Below are 17,330 nucleotides of genomic sequence, written 5' to 3' on the forward strand. Positions count from 1 at the left end.
ATGGAATGCATTGAAAAGCTGCTTAAAGCTGGTGGTGATCCTATGATTGGTGAATTCGAATCATTTCCTATTCATATTGCTGTCAATAATGATTCACTTGAGTAAGTTTACTGTGAAATTGCTTTCTGTATGTCTCCACTTTTTTTAAAAAAGGGCCTATATTTGAGGTCTATGATTTTCCTTTTCACTGTTAATGCATGCATCTATGCAGATCATGAGGTTTGAGCTTAGTAGTCTAATTATTCAACCTTCATATTGTCAAAGAACAATATAAGGATCTATGATTCAGGCTGTTTGGTATTATTATAAATCACCATGCATTATATTTGATAAACCAATCTACAAATATGTATATATTTGCTGATTTGCATTAATTGTTTTCATGTTTAGATATATAGAGGAGGACAAGTTGATAATTGTGACGGACGTTAGTCGAGGGTAGTTACAGCAATGTCCGTATATTTAGAAAAAATATCTGTTCACTAGATTTCAATAGACTTGATTCAAGCTTCTCATTTTTGGCGATTAGGTTGTCATTAATGACTCTGCAAAGTTATACACTACTTCAGCTTCTTGTAGAGTCCAAATATTATTTTTGCTGTTGTTGTCTGTGTTTTAGTAATTGGATAATCCTTGTACACTGTTACTTACTTGGACTTAAGGTTTACTGTAAAAGATAGAAAACTCGGAAAAATTGTGCAAGGTTTCATTTTATGTTTGTACTTTAGTATTTTTTTCTTGCTTACTGGCACCACAAGTTTGTTTACACTAGTGAATATTTCATTATCTTATGATTGCTAAATTAATGGACTTGTGAAATTACCGAAATCATTGTTAAAGACAAAGTAAATATGTATTAAGCGTCGATTTTCCTCAATTTTAAATATGAATAGATTCTATATGTCAGTCATCAGTCATGGTAAACATAAAACTTGAAACAATTGCGTTGACCTAAGACAAAATTTCCAACATAAGTAGTGAAGGGATCGAAGTAATATAATAGCGGTAATAATGAGAAAGGCTAAGCATTGAGAGGCATTTAAAATGGTCTGAAGACATTTCTTGTGGCCAGAACCGCTCACATTCCCGGTTCATGATGCTGATATACGTCACAAAATCGTCCTGTGGTCTTTTTACAAGCTGGATGCATTGGTATCTAGTGTGGAAAACTGATGACCGTTCTTCAAATATGTGTCTCAGACATTCTGTTTTTATGGAGGTTATGTCGACTAGCTTCTCTGGGAGAATAAAATTACAAAACTTTTCATATTCAGAAACTCTAACTTTCAGTAGTAATAATTTCAATTTCGAACATTTGTCCCACTCTTTACAATCATCAACAAATAGATCATCATGGCGCTTAAACCACTCCTCAAAAGTAATTCCACTTTCTGGATCAAATCTAAATTCATTTATTGGGTTCGCAATAGAATCCGAAGTCATAGTGGAACTAGGTACCTGGGTTTTTGGGGATACTGACATATTCTTGACCAGTAACTCTATGAAAGCATTTTGCTGTTGCAATAAAGATTTCAGATCATCCATTTTATTGTTATAAAATCCGCTTTAACTGTATATATAGGCGTAGATCCGTTTTAACCACCATCGCTATTGTTATAACGCTCGGTTTCCCCGTCTACACATATGGGACGTTAATTTGCCTTAGACGAATATCTGCACTGAATACCCTCTCAGTGTCTATTCCACAGGACATCAACACAACTCGGATCAAGAACACGTGACTGGCGTGACTAGAACGCAAGTATATTTCCACACCAAAACCGACAACAATCACAGTAATAATAAGAGTAATAAAATATATAACTCATATAGTACCTGTCAGACTATCTACTAGTCTGACTAAGTAAACAACCAATCCTTATCATTCTCGCCCATACATCAGGTTATGATATACTACTGCTGTTTGTACCAATTACCAGTAGACTTCATATTATTATTATTATTATTATTGTTACTATTGTTATTCTCATTATTATTATTACTATCAGTGGTATTATTATTATATCTTAAGAGCAATACTGTTACGGGTTTGATCACTTGTTATTTGTAAAAGTTCAGTCTGAAAATGTTTCTGAAACTCTTTTGTTGACTTGCTTGCTACTTAGTCATTTCTATTAAAATTCTGTTTAGGTTGTAAATAATTGTGTTTTCAACGAATAATAAGCTGCCAAAATGAAATATGTAATATACTTCTTATTTCAGAAATAATTATTTCGTATAGTATTGTTTGAATTCAATTGATAGTTTGAAAGTAAACTGTCTTGGGTTAGGTCATTCATATGTAAGCATGCATGTGTACAGAAACCTATAGTCTAACTCATCACTCATTGTTGTATGTTGTCGTGAGACGGTCTTAATTCATCCAATAAATTGTAACAAAGACCATGAATAACAATCTCATGGTAGGTTTTTTTATTGCCTCATCTCATTGAAGAAATATGAACAAGAACTTTTGTGAGATAAATACTGGTTGTAAGAATGAACCATTGAGAACTAATCCAAGTTTTATAAAATCAATTGTTAGTTGAATGTGTTTAAGAACTAACGACTACTAACAATTCGGATTTTGTTGGATCTGCACCGAAATTCTAGGAAATGTTGATCTATTTCAATGGAATTACTTTGAAATCGTAACCTATATTTCCTATTTTTTACTATCTATAATTCACCTTTTTTAAAACATTTTTGGTGTTTTCAAAGGTTTATTAAAGATTCAGACAAAGTTGTTGGTAATGAATTACTGAAATCTTAAATGATATGTTGTAATATTCAAATATGTATATCACTTTCCACCCAGTTATTAATAATACTATTCTAATTTATTTTCATTACTGATTCCATTTAACCGTTCGTTTTCATTATTTTTTATTCGGTTTTTTCCGTTTTTGCTAACCGAATCAGATTTCATATTGACACACGAATAATACAGAGTTGGAGGGAAATTTTATCTGATTTCATGTAATATTTGGTTCATTTGTTCAGTTAAATGATAGGTTTTCTTTTTTTTTGGATTTGTAATTCACTACTTGAAAACTTTTCGTTGTAAAAGTTTGTACCTCACCAGCGCTTCTATAAATTATTTTTTGGAATTTTGTATTGTAATAGTGTATTGTGAATTGGTTGTACTCGAAAATTGTATTCTATCTGGTTTTTCATTAATAACAATAATAGTTGTCAATAGTAATAATAATCATGTTTATTCTATTATTTCATTCCTTTTTCTGAATTATGAATAATACAGATGTGTTAATCTACTGTGCACATATTGTCCTAATTGTATCAATCTACCAGATTTAATAAATCATAATACTCCAATTCATTTGGTACATAATTCGAAAGTAAGTATTTGATAATAATAATAATATACAGTCATAACAGTTTAATAAATAAATAAGTTGTACATTTTATCTAAATGAACTCCTTGGAAAATTGCGAAATCTGGTTTAACGCAACAAAGTAAGTAGTTATAAATTATCGTGTTTCATTTTGAACCACGCTTTTAATGGATTAGCTGATGATAGTATTTATCTACTTCAAATGGAATTAGATAAAGTGGGCACTTTTCAGTACATTAGTCAGTCCAAAGAATTTGATCTAGCGTAAACGCACATCGACTCAAGTTGTCTCACAATGTCAGCACAGAAAGGTGAACTTGATGTTATGTTATAGTGAAGGAGTCTTAACGATATTGGCATTAGTGATGGGAAAATAATTAAATATTAAGAATAAAATTTAGAAAAGGATCGTATTCGTGCAATAAAAAGTATGAAATAATAGTGCAAGTGAAGAACTAGAGAAAAGGTGTAAAAAGAATTCACGTGTATTACTGCAACAGATTTTGAGTCTCCAACCACTGATTATGATTATCTCGCTAGGCCCAAGCAATTCAATTTGTACCTTCAAATCCACTTTGGTCTAAAATTCAATGTTTTTGTTTGAACTTCGCTAAATAGATGCTAATCGAAATAAAACTTCAATCAATTAAATAAAAAGCGCTTTAATTAGCGGTAGGCAGAAATTATTTAGAAAATCATTTGAATGTATGTCGGTTCAAGTTGATACACTTTAAGTCAATGGAAATTAATCACAGGAAGAGCAAATAAGTGAATACCAGAATATAAACTGTAACAAATAACTGGAAGACAAAATGTGGAGACAATTTAAAATAAACTGTGAGGTATAGAAGAAACCAAAAAAATTGAGTGCATCTGGGAAGTTGGTATCAATTTTGAACCATGTAATCTAAAGTCTTTGAACGTAGCTTACGTTCGTCTACCGGCCGTCAATCAAAAAGCGTACATCCCTTGTTACATTGTTCACCTCGAGTCAATAATTTTATGAACGTACGCTGTCTTGTTCTGTCTACTCACAGCTTTTATCCAACTTAATTCTACACTAGTTTACACAATACTTGAAGTAGCTTGTGGTTGGCGATGCTTGGTACTTATCCCACACTTATCTGGTACATTATGTTTAGTATCAGCTGTAAGTACGCTACACTATACTTTTATCTTATACTTCCAAACGTATTGTTTCACTTGGTCAATAGAGAAATGAATTCTATTTTTTACACTCAAGATAGTCTGAAAATGAAGATCGAACAAGCCTTTTATTTCCGTGACTACAGTTAGCTATAAGTGTATGTAAACCAACATAAAACGCTAATCATGTCTAATATTTCCAAGTGATTTCTTTAGAAAAATATATATTCAATACCAAATTCCTCAAAATATTTCCTAAATGACTTTTGAGTTTTATAATAATTAGTCGGATTTCCGTATTGTCTTCATATTATTCCCTGTTTCCCAACATTTTTTGTGAGTCTTAAACGTCATTAGGATAATTTAACTAAAACTACTTGTTTTTTTAAAATCGTTTTCTAATTAGTCAAATTTATTCAGAAGTTGTATACATTATAAGTAGATTCTTATTTATCAGTTGCTGTTGTTTTTGTTCGTAGGAATGATAAATTTTATATAGCATAATAATTTCTTTAAAAAATTTACTTATTAGAAGTTTATAATATGGTGTTTGAATAAAACATATACTTGTGTCGATGTAATTTTCACATGATAAGACAAGTGTGTGGTAACTTTGCGATTATTTCTGTGAACACACTTCATAATGACTTACAAAAATGCAAAAGTCAAACAATGATATTACTGTAAAGTTATTCGTTGGAGGTTCACAAATATCCTTCGACTAAGTCCTCGTAAGTCGATTTAATAACTAAAGACGTTTAGTTATATCAGTATTGGACGGATACTTCTCAGAAGCATTCAGAAAAGTAAAGAATTATGTATCACTTTTAGACCGGATAATTACCCAGTCTGGTGCTACATATAATAGTTTTTTCGGAAGTTCCTAGAAGATCTAGATCATCTGTTCCATTATCTGTACACAGATTAACCTTGAAGTAAAGTGTTTACTCAGATTTTATTTCCTTTGTTATCTACTTTTTGAGTCTGGGGTTATAGGAAGCGCTTAGGACATTAATAACAACCGTTCAAGTAGCGAGCTTAATAATACTAGCGTTCCTATAATAAACCATTCATTATTGGACATCTCATTTGAGAGCTAGTAAAATTTGTTATATCATTGCCCTTGTCAATAATGAACCAGAAAAGTTTTTTTTGCTACAAGAGGGTTTTGTTTTGAAGGAGTTTTACAGGTTCTAACAATGACGATTATGCACATTTCGGTGTTTTTAAAATGAAGTACAAAACGCTATTTGATATGTCATATGATATGGCTAACTAGTGACTTCTTATGACGTCAAATTATGCGTGTAATTATCCAAACGAGCTAATATCCAAGGATAAGGTGATTTGAGAGCAGAATACGTTTACCTCCAGTAGAATAAGAGTTATATACAAAACACCTAAATTAAAGATAAGCATAATTTGATGTAATTTAAGAAACAGACTACTAATTGAGGAGTTCCATAGATCACTCATTCTACAATCAAATTAGGATGACTGTTGGGCCCAATTCTCCTCAGTGATATCGGGTTTGAATCCATCACCTAGATGTTGTAATTGTTCTATGCACATATATTACTCTCCTATATTTACATTTAAGACAGCTTGTATGTCTTTGTATTATTTTTTTGGATAAATGTTAAGATTACAACATCATTATCAAGTGGACGTATTCTTTTATCGGGGTACATCCGTGTGAATGCTAATATCCTTTCATTTTTATTGATTTTATCATTGTGCTGATGGAAATGTAACAACTTGAACATGTACACTTCTCTAAGAAGTTTTATGCTTACCTCTCCTATTGTTTATCACATAAGTTGTGCATAATTAAAGAATTTTAAAACATAAGTGTTTAATCATTATTTTCATGGATGGTGCCTGTCTGGATTTTTGTTTTATGTATTTAATCATATTACTTCAAAAGTTTCATTAATCCGCACTGGGTACTTATACTGTTGAAAATTTATGATAAATTTCATGATGATGAATTAATCGTTACCATTAATTAGTCCTAGATATCACACCACATTTAAACATCAATACAAAATGTATAGAAAGAAATATCTAAATACACGTGTTTAAAATTAATTTTACTGATGTAAAATTATATGTGTTATGCCAATGATATAAACTTACTCGGTAGGACTTATTCACAGTATATTAGTAAATTCTCCTTTAATAGTCAGTCAGTCAGCTACAACGTAGGACCAGGCACATATGTGTATCCGTCCAGGTTGTCACACCTCATTAGCACAACAAGATAAACACCAAATCCATAGAAGTAGTTACTTCAATGGTAGTAGTATATAAAAGAAAGGTTGTGTATAAGGATATAATACAGGGAGAAAGAATTAGTTCGTAGAAAGAAAGGTATAAGTTAATTCTAATCTCACGGTTTAGGGGAAGATAAAGAGTTTATACACCTATCCCATTGTGGTCTATTTTGAGCCATGTCACTCAGAGTCTCCAACAATTGGTTACGATAGTTGCGCGGACCCCATTCAAGTAGTCTGCATCCACCAAGATGGCTCAGATCAGGAGTTAGTGACTTCAAGTACTGATGCCATGTTTTGGCTTTGCCCCCTAGCTTTCTTCCAATCGTCACAAACACTAGTCATTATTGCATGCTATGGTAATCAGTGTATAGTTTGAGCTCCCCTGAATGCAGTCTTCTCTATTGAATGGTATGATTTATATTTGGTTCATTTGCCTGGTCACCCTCCACTGCTTCCTGCAGTACTGGTTGGGATGAGTAGGTTATAAGACGTTGAGCACCAATTAGATCAAGGCATGAAGTCATTGACTGTCTGAGTGAGGTAGTTAACGAGGCTCAAACTTTCCAGTTAAGGTTTCAATTGTAATCTCACTCTAAGGTTTGAAAGTGTTAGATAACATGGTACGAAATCAATTGCAGTCGTAATGATGTAGTCATTTTTTATCTTCCTTTTAATTTCTTATGTTATTCATCCAACTCGTTCTACAATTTCATTGTTTTTTTTTCTGATTAAATTCCCCATGTTCAGTTTTCTAACTATCATTGATACCACTTCTGTTTATGCTCATGTTATTTCTTCCCTGTTATCATTGTGTTATTAAGCTAATACAAATGTTGTCCAGAAGTAACTAATTGATCAGAATTTAATATTACACTAGTCAGTTGTATTAAATTTGATTTAATGGTTTGGTAAAACGTTTTTAAAGAATAGTTTATGCTCTACGAAATGCATGTCAAAGTACGTTTTTTAGAATCATTAATGTGAATTTTTCGGCTTTTAAACTTTTGGCATGTTATTAGTCTAGCGGTTAAAAATATTGTAGCTAAATATACTGTTAAGCAACTTTCTCATATTAATTGATACTTTTTTAGTACTTACATGTAACATTACATAATAAACAGGATTGTAACAGGTCACTGGATGTTTACATAAATAAGGCCTTCTAACTTCCCTATGAAAGTTTAGGGTTTTGTAACTGGGCCTACCTTTAAAAAAATACTATTTTATTAGTTCAATTATCTTTGTATTGAACTTTACTCATTATCGATGATATTGATAATGATTTACCATGTCATCTAATTCATTTATTTGTTTGTTTTTATACAATGAAAATGATCTTATAAAACTGCGCGTTTGTATTTTGCTTAAAAAAATAATCCAGTTATTCTTTTATTGTTTTAAGCATCTAGTCTTGTGTTAGTTACTCATAATAAAAAAAAAATCTAGTTGTATTAAAAATTTTTAATACTACCCCACATCAAAACTTTGTTAGAAGTAAGACCATATGGTACGATTTTAGTGTTTATTTCTGCATCACATTTCATTTTTCATTCCTTTCCTGTTTTTTTCGTTTGTTTTTCTTGGGTTTTTTTTGTTTTTTTTTGGTAAAAAACTTGTTGAAATAACTCGTGCTGAGAATTCTATATTGTATCAGATTATAATATTGAATAAAGTCATTAATAATAATAATAATAATAATAATAATAATTTCAATCTTGCTAGTAATAATTATTGAAATAGTTTTTTTTTCAAAAAAATTTCATATATATATTTGTGTTGAGTAAAAATGGAGCTAGTGTTATTATCTCAAGGTTGTTTTTCAGGTGAATATGCCACTGTATAAATAAGCATTAACTCCATATGATTCCTTGCATATAATTTATGAGTATTATGTGTAGATTAACATTTGTCTAGTTTTCATCATAAATATAAGATTGTTCTTTTCTTGTTGCATGAACTTGATTTTTTATTACTTAAACTGTTACTATATATATATATATATATATATATATATATATATATCCAGTGAAGTACTATTCATTGCTCATTTTAAGAGAGTAAAGATGTTGCCATCAAAAAAAGAAACCGTAGGCTTTTTGTTAGAAAAATATCTAATTTATCATTTTCTAGACATATAGTTTCAGTTTTATGCATAATTTCGAAACGTTTTTCTTTCAAATTTTAGTAATAATGACATATTTACCAATTAGTGTTTCATCATAATTCACTTTCTTGTAGTTAAATGTATCAATTTATACCTCAAATTACTAACCTTTTCATTATACCTTACTGATGGATAACGTCAATAGGATTTCTTTTCTTCATTTCGACTTTTTCAAAAAAAATTATTCATCTTGTTATTTTCATCTTGCCATGTAATCTGAAGTAGAAACTTTAGCTAACACACATCTGCCCTAGGCTGTATGTCCATATTAACTGACTGAATAACTTTTCCTTAAAGTTTACATTTTTATCTGTACTATTGAAAAGTATGTTACAACCCTAACCAGAAGCATTGTTCTTCTGTATTCTATGTTGTTTAGTCTATCCAATCGAAGTTATAAAATATAAAGTTTTATCTTGATATTCATGATATTCTGTACATCACTCAATGTTATAAACACAAAGGATATATGATATATTGATGACATTAGATACTCAGAAAGAAAAGTCGATGCCTCACATAGAAGTGAATCTTTCATAGTTGAAATCATGAGTCGATTGAAGGTAGACCACCATGGAAAACCTGAAAGCATTGGATGGCCGTTTCGTCCTATTGTAAGACTCCTCAGCAGTGCGCATCCACGATCCCGCCTCACGAGATTCAAACCCAGGACCTTCAGTCTCGCGTCAGAGCACTTGACCGATAGACTACTACTGAGGAGTCCCATAATAGGACAAAACGGCCGTCCACTGCTTCCAGGTTTTCCATGATGGTCTACCTTCAATTGACTTATAATTTCAACCATGAAAATACTGAAATCTCGACAAAACCCCTTCAGAAGTGAATCCATTAAATTTATAGTCACTCTTCCTTAATAGTTCAGAGAAAAAATAAAACGTCGAGTAAGAGAAAATGTTGTTGACTAGATGTTTTAAATTATCAACAGATACAATTTGTATAACGTTAGAATGACTAATTGAATGTTAATCAACTGATAATAAGATATGCTACATTGTGATATAGTGACAACTTCACACGAAGCTGAATTTACTGAATTTTCTTTTTTCTTTTTCACTAAGAATTCTCCGAGTGAATGACTGAATAAGAATCATAGAATAAATATGACTAAATACAGGTATAATCTATGAATAGATACTCAAAGATTATTAAAAAAACAGTAAATTTATATTAATAAGCTTCTATGTAATGTGTTCTTTTTGTTGTTCTCTTTTTTGTCGAAAATGTTTCTTTAGCCAAATTTTTAATGAGGAAGACAAATAGATATAAAGTTTTTAAATTGTGGATTATAAAAAATATCTATTAGACTATCAAAGAAAGCCTATTATTATTTAAATCAACAATGTGCCATGGTTTTCTGATTAGGATCATAAATCAGGCAGCTCAATAAATTGTGTGATGTGATAATTTAGACTGATTACGCTGTTGCTACTAATGCATTTGTAATTTTTTCTACTACATCGTTATTAAGGTAGATTTTCATTGATGCAGTAATTACTTCTTAAGTTTCAATTTATTGGGAATGTTTTATTTTAATACTTCGATTACTCTTATGTTACCGGGTCTTTCAAATTCATCCAATATTATCACATCTTAGTACAAGAGGGTTATGGTGGTCATTAAATTTTATAGTTTTGCATTACAGATTGATTGTAAATGAATGATGGTCACAAAACATTGCGAAAATGGTTAGATTTGGAAGTGTAAGCGACTAAAGTACAAACTCATTGGTTTATAGGTTAAATGGTCATTACAGGGTCTGAACGTTCTCAGCTTGATCTCCAATAATAGTCATGAATATACACTGCAGAGGAGTCCCCATACTAGAACAAAACTACCATCCAATGCTTCTTGCTTTTTAACATTGCTTTGATTTAAACCAGTGCTGTCAGTGTGTTCTTCTGCTGTCATCAGTTTACCGATTTTTTCTTTTTAAATGAAATAATAATATTTCGTTTTTGTACCGTATCTGTTTTTATAGGAAAATAAACAATTCTCTTATGGTACTATATTTTGATTAATAATAAAACAATACCAAGTGAATTTAAACCTCACCCCATTGCACAAGCAAGTGGCTATCAGAACTCAGTAGCTAAGTGGATAACGCGATGGCGTTTGAAGCGAACGATACTGGGTTCGAATCTCAGAGTGAACATCAACTCTGAGGTGCAGGTACATCCGGCTGACGAGTCCCTAATAAGACGAAAGGCTCGTCCTGGATTCCACTGCTAGCCACTATCCATCTTTACTTATAATACTTGTGAATTATGGCTATATAGAGGCAATCCTCATAGTATGCACATATATCAATAAGAGACTGATCAACTGAAGTCCTAAACATCCATGGGACGATTCAACCAAACAATATCAAGTGAATAAAACAATTGTTTAATATTTTTGTTGTCTACATGACTAAAGTATTGATTGAAGTGAATACAGTGATCAGTATTTCATTATTATTACAGTTATCTGTCGGAAAAATTGTATTTGGAAATAAATCAATATTCTCCTTCTGGCTAGTTAAATTTTGTTCCTTCTCTTTTGAAAGGAAAAACTACTTGCTTTTTTGTTTTGGATCTATAGATCTTTGGAAGATTGTTTGTACTTGGAGCTAATTTAGATGCACGCAATGATCTAGGGTTGACTATTTTACATATGAAAGTACGCGATAACAATTTCGAAGATGTTTTGGCTTTATTAGTTCATGGTGCTGATCCAAATTTACGTGATAATAGTGGAGCAACTCCTTTACATTATGCCATGACTGTAAGCTTTGTTGTTTTTATTTTAATTATGGACAATAATGTGACACCAAGTAGTATTTATATAATTAACTTCATTGTTGGATATACTCGCAACTTAAGTGTATCACATTTAATTACTCCTCGTTCCATACTCAGACAGCTATTAGACTTAACAATTACCCCGTACATGCCATTTATCACGTATTTCGTATTCTTAGACTACGCAGTCGGAATTCGATAATCTATATTTTCAATTTTAATCAGTTTATAAGACAAGATGATCCTCAATAAATGTTGTCGGTAAGTTATTACTTTGCTACAGATGAAGTTCTTTTCAATAGTCGTGGATTTCTCTATTAGGGTTTTAGGAGTTTTAGATTTTAACTAATACAGTTTAAAGGCATTATGCCCACCTTAAAACCCAGGTTCGATTCGATATATATATATATATATATATATATATATCCAGAGGAATAGAGATCGTCAGTAGTCAAACATTTGATTAGTAATGGTCAATATAAATAAACAGAATTGGTGTAGTCACTAATATTCATTCAACTCTAGATTAAATTACCATGTTAATAAATAATGTGGGAAAAGGTATATATAAATCGACAAATCACTATATACATATTTGCTTGATTTAGGTCCATGTTCTTCTATTTCATTTTAAATGTTTTTCACGAGATTTGAATACATATACATCTTCATTCATGCGTGAATATTACTTTTGTTCTTTTTCAGTATAATGCATCAATTCATACTATTCGTGCATTATTGGCATTTGAAGCGGATCCCTATGCTCTAAACAATAGTCAGCACAGTTGTCGACATTTATTATGTTGTAATGCTGACAGGTTAGTTTGAAGTCATTTCGTCAATAATTTTCAAAGGTTGTTTCTATTAAAAATATTTGTTACTTTTTAGACAATTTCCTTGTTTTTGCTTTTGATGTAACACGTTATCAATTGAGCCGCTATTTTTAGTTTACTACTTATTTACTACTTATTTATTCAATGGGTACAAGGACACAAAATGCTCATCTTTGTTTATACCACTAATCACAATTCGAATTTACTAAGACTTGTAACTAAAGGCAATATCAAAGCAAGTCACTCTGGATGCACATGTCTCAAAGATTGGTCAAATCCAGTCCTTAATATACCGACTGTGGCTGCTACTTTGATGTGGTGATCAGGCTTTCATATCGCGCTGTTAGCTGGAGCATTCGTTTCTTTAGGTCTTTAAAATGTGATTCGGGTAATTTTACAAAAGTAAAAGAACCTGATGATTTTTTGTCACTCACACTTAACTGCTTGATGAAATTATTATTATTATTAATTAATTAATTATTTGAACACATGAAAATTGATAGACGAGGCTGCCAAATATATATTCACCACATAAAAATTGTTTAGTTTGTGTTTGGGCTGGAAGCCGAAATCTAGATGTAGAGCGATCTCTCCTCACTCTCTGCCGTTCCAAGGCATTTGGGGGCAAGATATTTTATAGTAAGAGATAGATTAATAAATATATCTTCGGTTTACTATGGTTATCAAGCAAAAGTTAACGGAAATTTAGTTGACTTGGCTGAACTAGGCTATATTGTATTAACTTCAATTGACGACTAATTTTAAAGAAAAAGATATTTTTTTATATCACTATCTGTTTCACTACATCTAGAAGTAAGCCCTCATTGACTTACTGATCATTTTTATTCTCTTTTTAAACTATTTGTTCAGTCTTACTTTAACTTTAGAGTGTGATGTGATTATTGGCAATATTTAGCAATCTAGATCATAATTCCTTAGCCTGTGTTTACCCTTCAAATGTGTTAAACCACAAAGTACTTTATTACATATTTATGTCTATCTTCCAATACATTGAAAATAACTGAAAATGTAAAATTAATTTTTCTTGAAGAAATAAAAGTCTTCTCCGTTGAGAAATGAAAGAACTCTTATTTACAAATTTTGCATGTTTTTATTGTCGACATGAAGTATAGGATCTTTTTATCTATAAAGAAGCCATCACCATTTAAATAAATTAAGGATTTAAGTAAACGGATGAATATGCAGTTAATTAGGTTAATTGTTAGTAATATTTTCGATTGCACAATAGTGTTTATGGGAAAGACAGAAAATAATTAGGTGGAATGATTGTTACAAATCAACGCATTGATAATTAAAATGATTACAAACAAACGTTGATTTTTCAGGTATGATGGATATTTTTATTAAAAATTTGCATATTACTTGTCTCAAAATCTTAAAGCTATATTTGATTATTTTAATTAAAATCCTGAGAGCTGTCAGCGTTAAGAATAGTCTTTTATAATATGGATTGTTGTTTACAGTTCAGTCAAGTAAATTATTTATAATGATTATTAAATTATTTCATGATCTCTCGAAGTTGTGCTAGGAGTTCATGACCATCTGCATTACCAAGTAACTTATAAGTGGATGTTATTAAATAATGTTCACATAATGTCACAATTAAATTGGATGATACTGCAATGCTTTGATTACTATCCTTTATGGGATAAAAAGATGTAAACTGATGAAGAAGATTCAAAGTGAAATGGACAAAGTCTGTTCGCAGTGCTTTCTTATTTGATTTCACAGCAATAACTATTCAATTATGTACCATTTTCTCATGAGTTGATCATCAATAAAATCGAAATGTTTTTATGTCATTCAGTAAAACATTTTCCGTAATAAGACATGAATACTAAGTCTAGTGTTAATCCTCTTTTTTTTCATTTTGGTTGCTATAAATTTTCAGTTATATACCTTCACCTGATCGGTAAGTTCAACTATTTAATAATATCTCTTAAACTTATCCAATACCCATGGGAATATTTTCAAGAATTTTGAATTTTTTACATTTTTCACGTTATTATCTGTACTAAAATTTTAAGTAAATACATTTTCTGTTTAGTTATAAAATCTCTTCAAGTTGTCAGAACAAAAAGCAATGTTGGATTCTTTAATACTAACAGTGATAAAACCTTGTTTATACTAAACAAATTTTTCAGATAAAGTGTAATATGTAAGCATTTTGGGGCGGGACTATAATCTATGGATGAACCAACGCCTTTATATATTTATTACTTTATTCATAATCCTGTTATGAGCCTATTAAGTAGCTGAAGTCTCAAGGTCATTTTGTTGTTCAACAAAATTTCATGAACAGTTTTATTTACATAAGCTACAGTCTAGTTATCATTTATTTTTTTCGTGTTAAAGTTGTTATGGAAAGTAGACACAAAGATGAAGTTTTATTGTGTGAAAGAAAGGTGTTGAGGGGATACAAAGTATTACTCAAAATATTCCAAGAAAATGCTGGAAACGCTGGAAAACATTTTATCTAATCAGTGTTGAATAAAAGTTTTCTGGAAACATCTAGAAAATCGGGAGTCACGCGTCACATTTCTGGTCTGATAATTACCTATCTCGTTACTATGTTTATTATGGTTCCAGAAAATTACAGAAGCTTAAGGCCACCTGAGATACCATAAATACCTTCGGTTTTCTGTACATGAACTATCCTTCGAGTAAAGCGTTCTTTTCACACTTGGCGCCTTTTCTCTCGTGTTTAAGTCGTGTAGATTTAGCCTGGAGTTATTAGAAGGGTTTAGGAGACCCATTCAAGCGTTCAGTTAGAAAGCTTATCGGAAGTACCAGTCTCAGTTAAACAATTGGTTTTTGATGGTTTCTTATCTTGTAAAATTGAACGATAATTACCTCATTTTAACTCGATTAGGTTTTTCGTTATTTTGGAAAATCAATAGTTATTCATGGAATATCACTTTCTTCTTAAAGCTTCAACTTGAATAGACGCTTAAAATAATAACACCCTAGAGCAGATAGATAAGAAAACAGCTTGATGAAATCAAGTTGTGCCTATTGGTTTTTGCCTGATAGATCGTGGTTACTGAAGAATTGAAAACAGTTACAAAGTTTTGTTACCTCTATTTGTATATTTCCTTATTTAACTATCCTTAGTAAATACTGTTTCATGTGTGTTAAGTGTTATATCAACCGACCCCAGTTACTCTTATTGCTTAGTATTTTTAGAACACCACTTCACTCGACTAGTCCTCAAGATCAGAACATAGTTTGAACAGGTGCACGATTATATTCTAAACAAAGCAAGTTGAATGGGAGTGAATCTCAGTAAGAAAAGCATTAGTATACTTATAATTTTACACAAGAAGTTTCTAGAGTCTTCCCTAATTGTCCGCTAGCCCTGATTGGCTAGGAAAGAACCAATCAACTTGCTCCAATAGAATCCTGGATAAAACATGTTTTAATCCAATCCTATCCTACCAACAATGTGTATATCAATACGCCAATAAAGTAACGTGTTTTTATGAATATCATTTTGCTTAAGTTTAGTTCAAATTATAATCGTGTTATATTTAGTCGATAGCAGTAATAAGGTGAATGGGATCTACATTATCTTCAATTATTTACTAAATCAAACAATATCTTACCATAAGAATTCTATCTATCCTTTCATTAAAGCTGTAATTATACATCCTAGTTTTTGTATCTAAAATAACTTTGTGGTAATTCTATTTGCCGATTTATTCAAGAAAGATTTAATCGACAACTTATGCTTTATTAATTTTTAATCCAAGTTTTTTTTCCAATCATCATTTTCAGATCTATTTCTTACTGGTTTTTACATTTAGTTCATATCATTCATAGGATGTAATCTGTATTAAACATATCTTTGTAATGATTACTTTGAAATGAATATAGTGTAAAATTTCTGATTGTTTTCAAATATATATCTAGTTGTACTAATGGGCATAATTTGATTGTTAACTGGTAAAAATAATTTTGTAATTGTTATAATCCAATTGCTTATTCATTGAATGTAATCAAACTGTTTCGTAATGGTTAATTTACTTCATTAATTGCTTCATTTGTAGTAGTATATAGTTAATGTTCAAATGATCATTTAGTCAGAAATTTCGTACAATTCTAAAGTGTTTTTCATTATGAAATAAGACCAAAATCTAGAAAACTGTTGAAAGTCAAAACTTAAGCTATTATTTTATTTATTTATTTATTTATTTAAACACATATATATTGGTACAAAAGGGCACCAGGTACATATGCGCCACACAAAATAATGAAAGTAGGAAGAGAAGGGATGAAAAGATAAGGCGGACTGAAATGTACAACCAGAAGACTCTTTCAGTTAGGAAAGTTAGAACCATTCTTTATGTAGAGAGTAAAAGAAGGTTGCAGCAGGATCGCCACTGGCTTCTATTCAGAGCCATATCTGATAACGTCTCTAGCCACTGTGTTGCACCATCTCTCGGACCCCAACCAGGGAGTCGTGAAGGACCAACGGAAGCTAGCCCTTTGCAGCTTTCTTTCATGCCACGACACCATGTCATACACTGACCTCCTCTCCGCTTTTTCCAACCATTCCGAGCGCCGTCGGCAAATAATGCACGACGTGGAAGTCTCTGGGACGACATTCGTAAAACATGTCCAAGCCACCGAAGTCGGTGTTTCAAGATGGTGACACCAATCGGATTATCGTCTCTGCGCCCGAACACACGATGCCGAACCTCTGCATTACTAACATGGTGTTGCCACTG

At 31.2% G+C, this 17,330-nt stretch overlaps 1 protein-coding gene across 1 annotated transcript in view; it reads left to right on the plus strand.

Annotated features, from left to right (window-relative positions):
* Window positions 1-17,330, plus strand: part of Smp_198970 (85 kD calcium-independent phospholipase A2 (ipla2), putative) — a gene marked incomplete at its 5' end in the record, with an annotated part of 65,716 nt that continues 48,386 nt past the window's right edge. Inside the window, 5 exons of the mRNA XM_018796954.1 lie at window positions 1-101; window positions 3,263-3,359; window positions 11,547-11,729; window positions 12,452-12,564; window positions 14,492-14,512. Coding sequence (XP_018646821.1) covers window positions 1-101; window positions 3,263-3,359; window positions 11,547-11,729; window positions 12,452-12,564; window positions 14,492-14,512 — 515 coding nt within the window. The remainder of the gene's footprint in view (window positions 102-3,262; window positions 3,360-11,546; window positions 11,730-12,451; window positions 12,565-14,491; window positions 14,513-17,330) is intronic.

This window comes from Schistosoma mansoni, assembly GCF_000237925.1.
Source record: "Schistosoma mansoni, WGS project CABG00000000 data, supercontig 0169, strain Puerto Rico, whole genome shotgun sequence".
In the NCBI taxonomy this organism is placed as follows: Eukaryota; Metazoa; Platyhelminthes; class Trematoda; order Strigeidida; family Schistosomatidae; genus Schistosoma; species Schistosoma mansoni.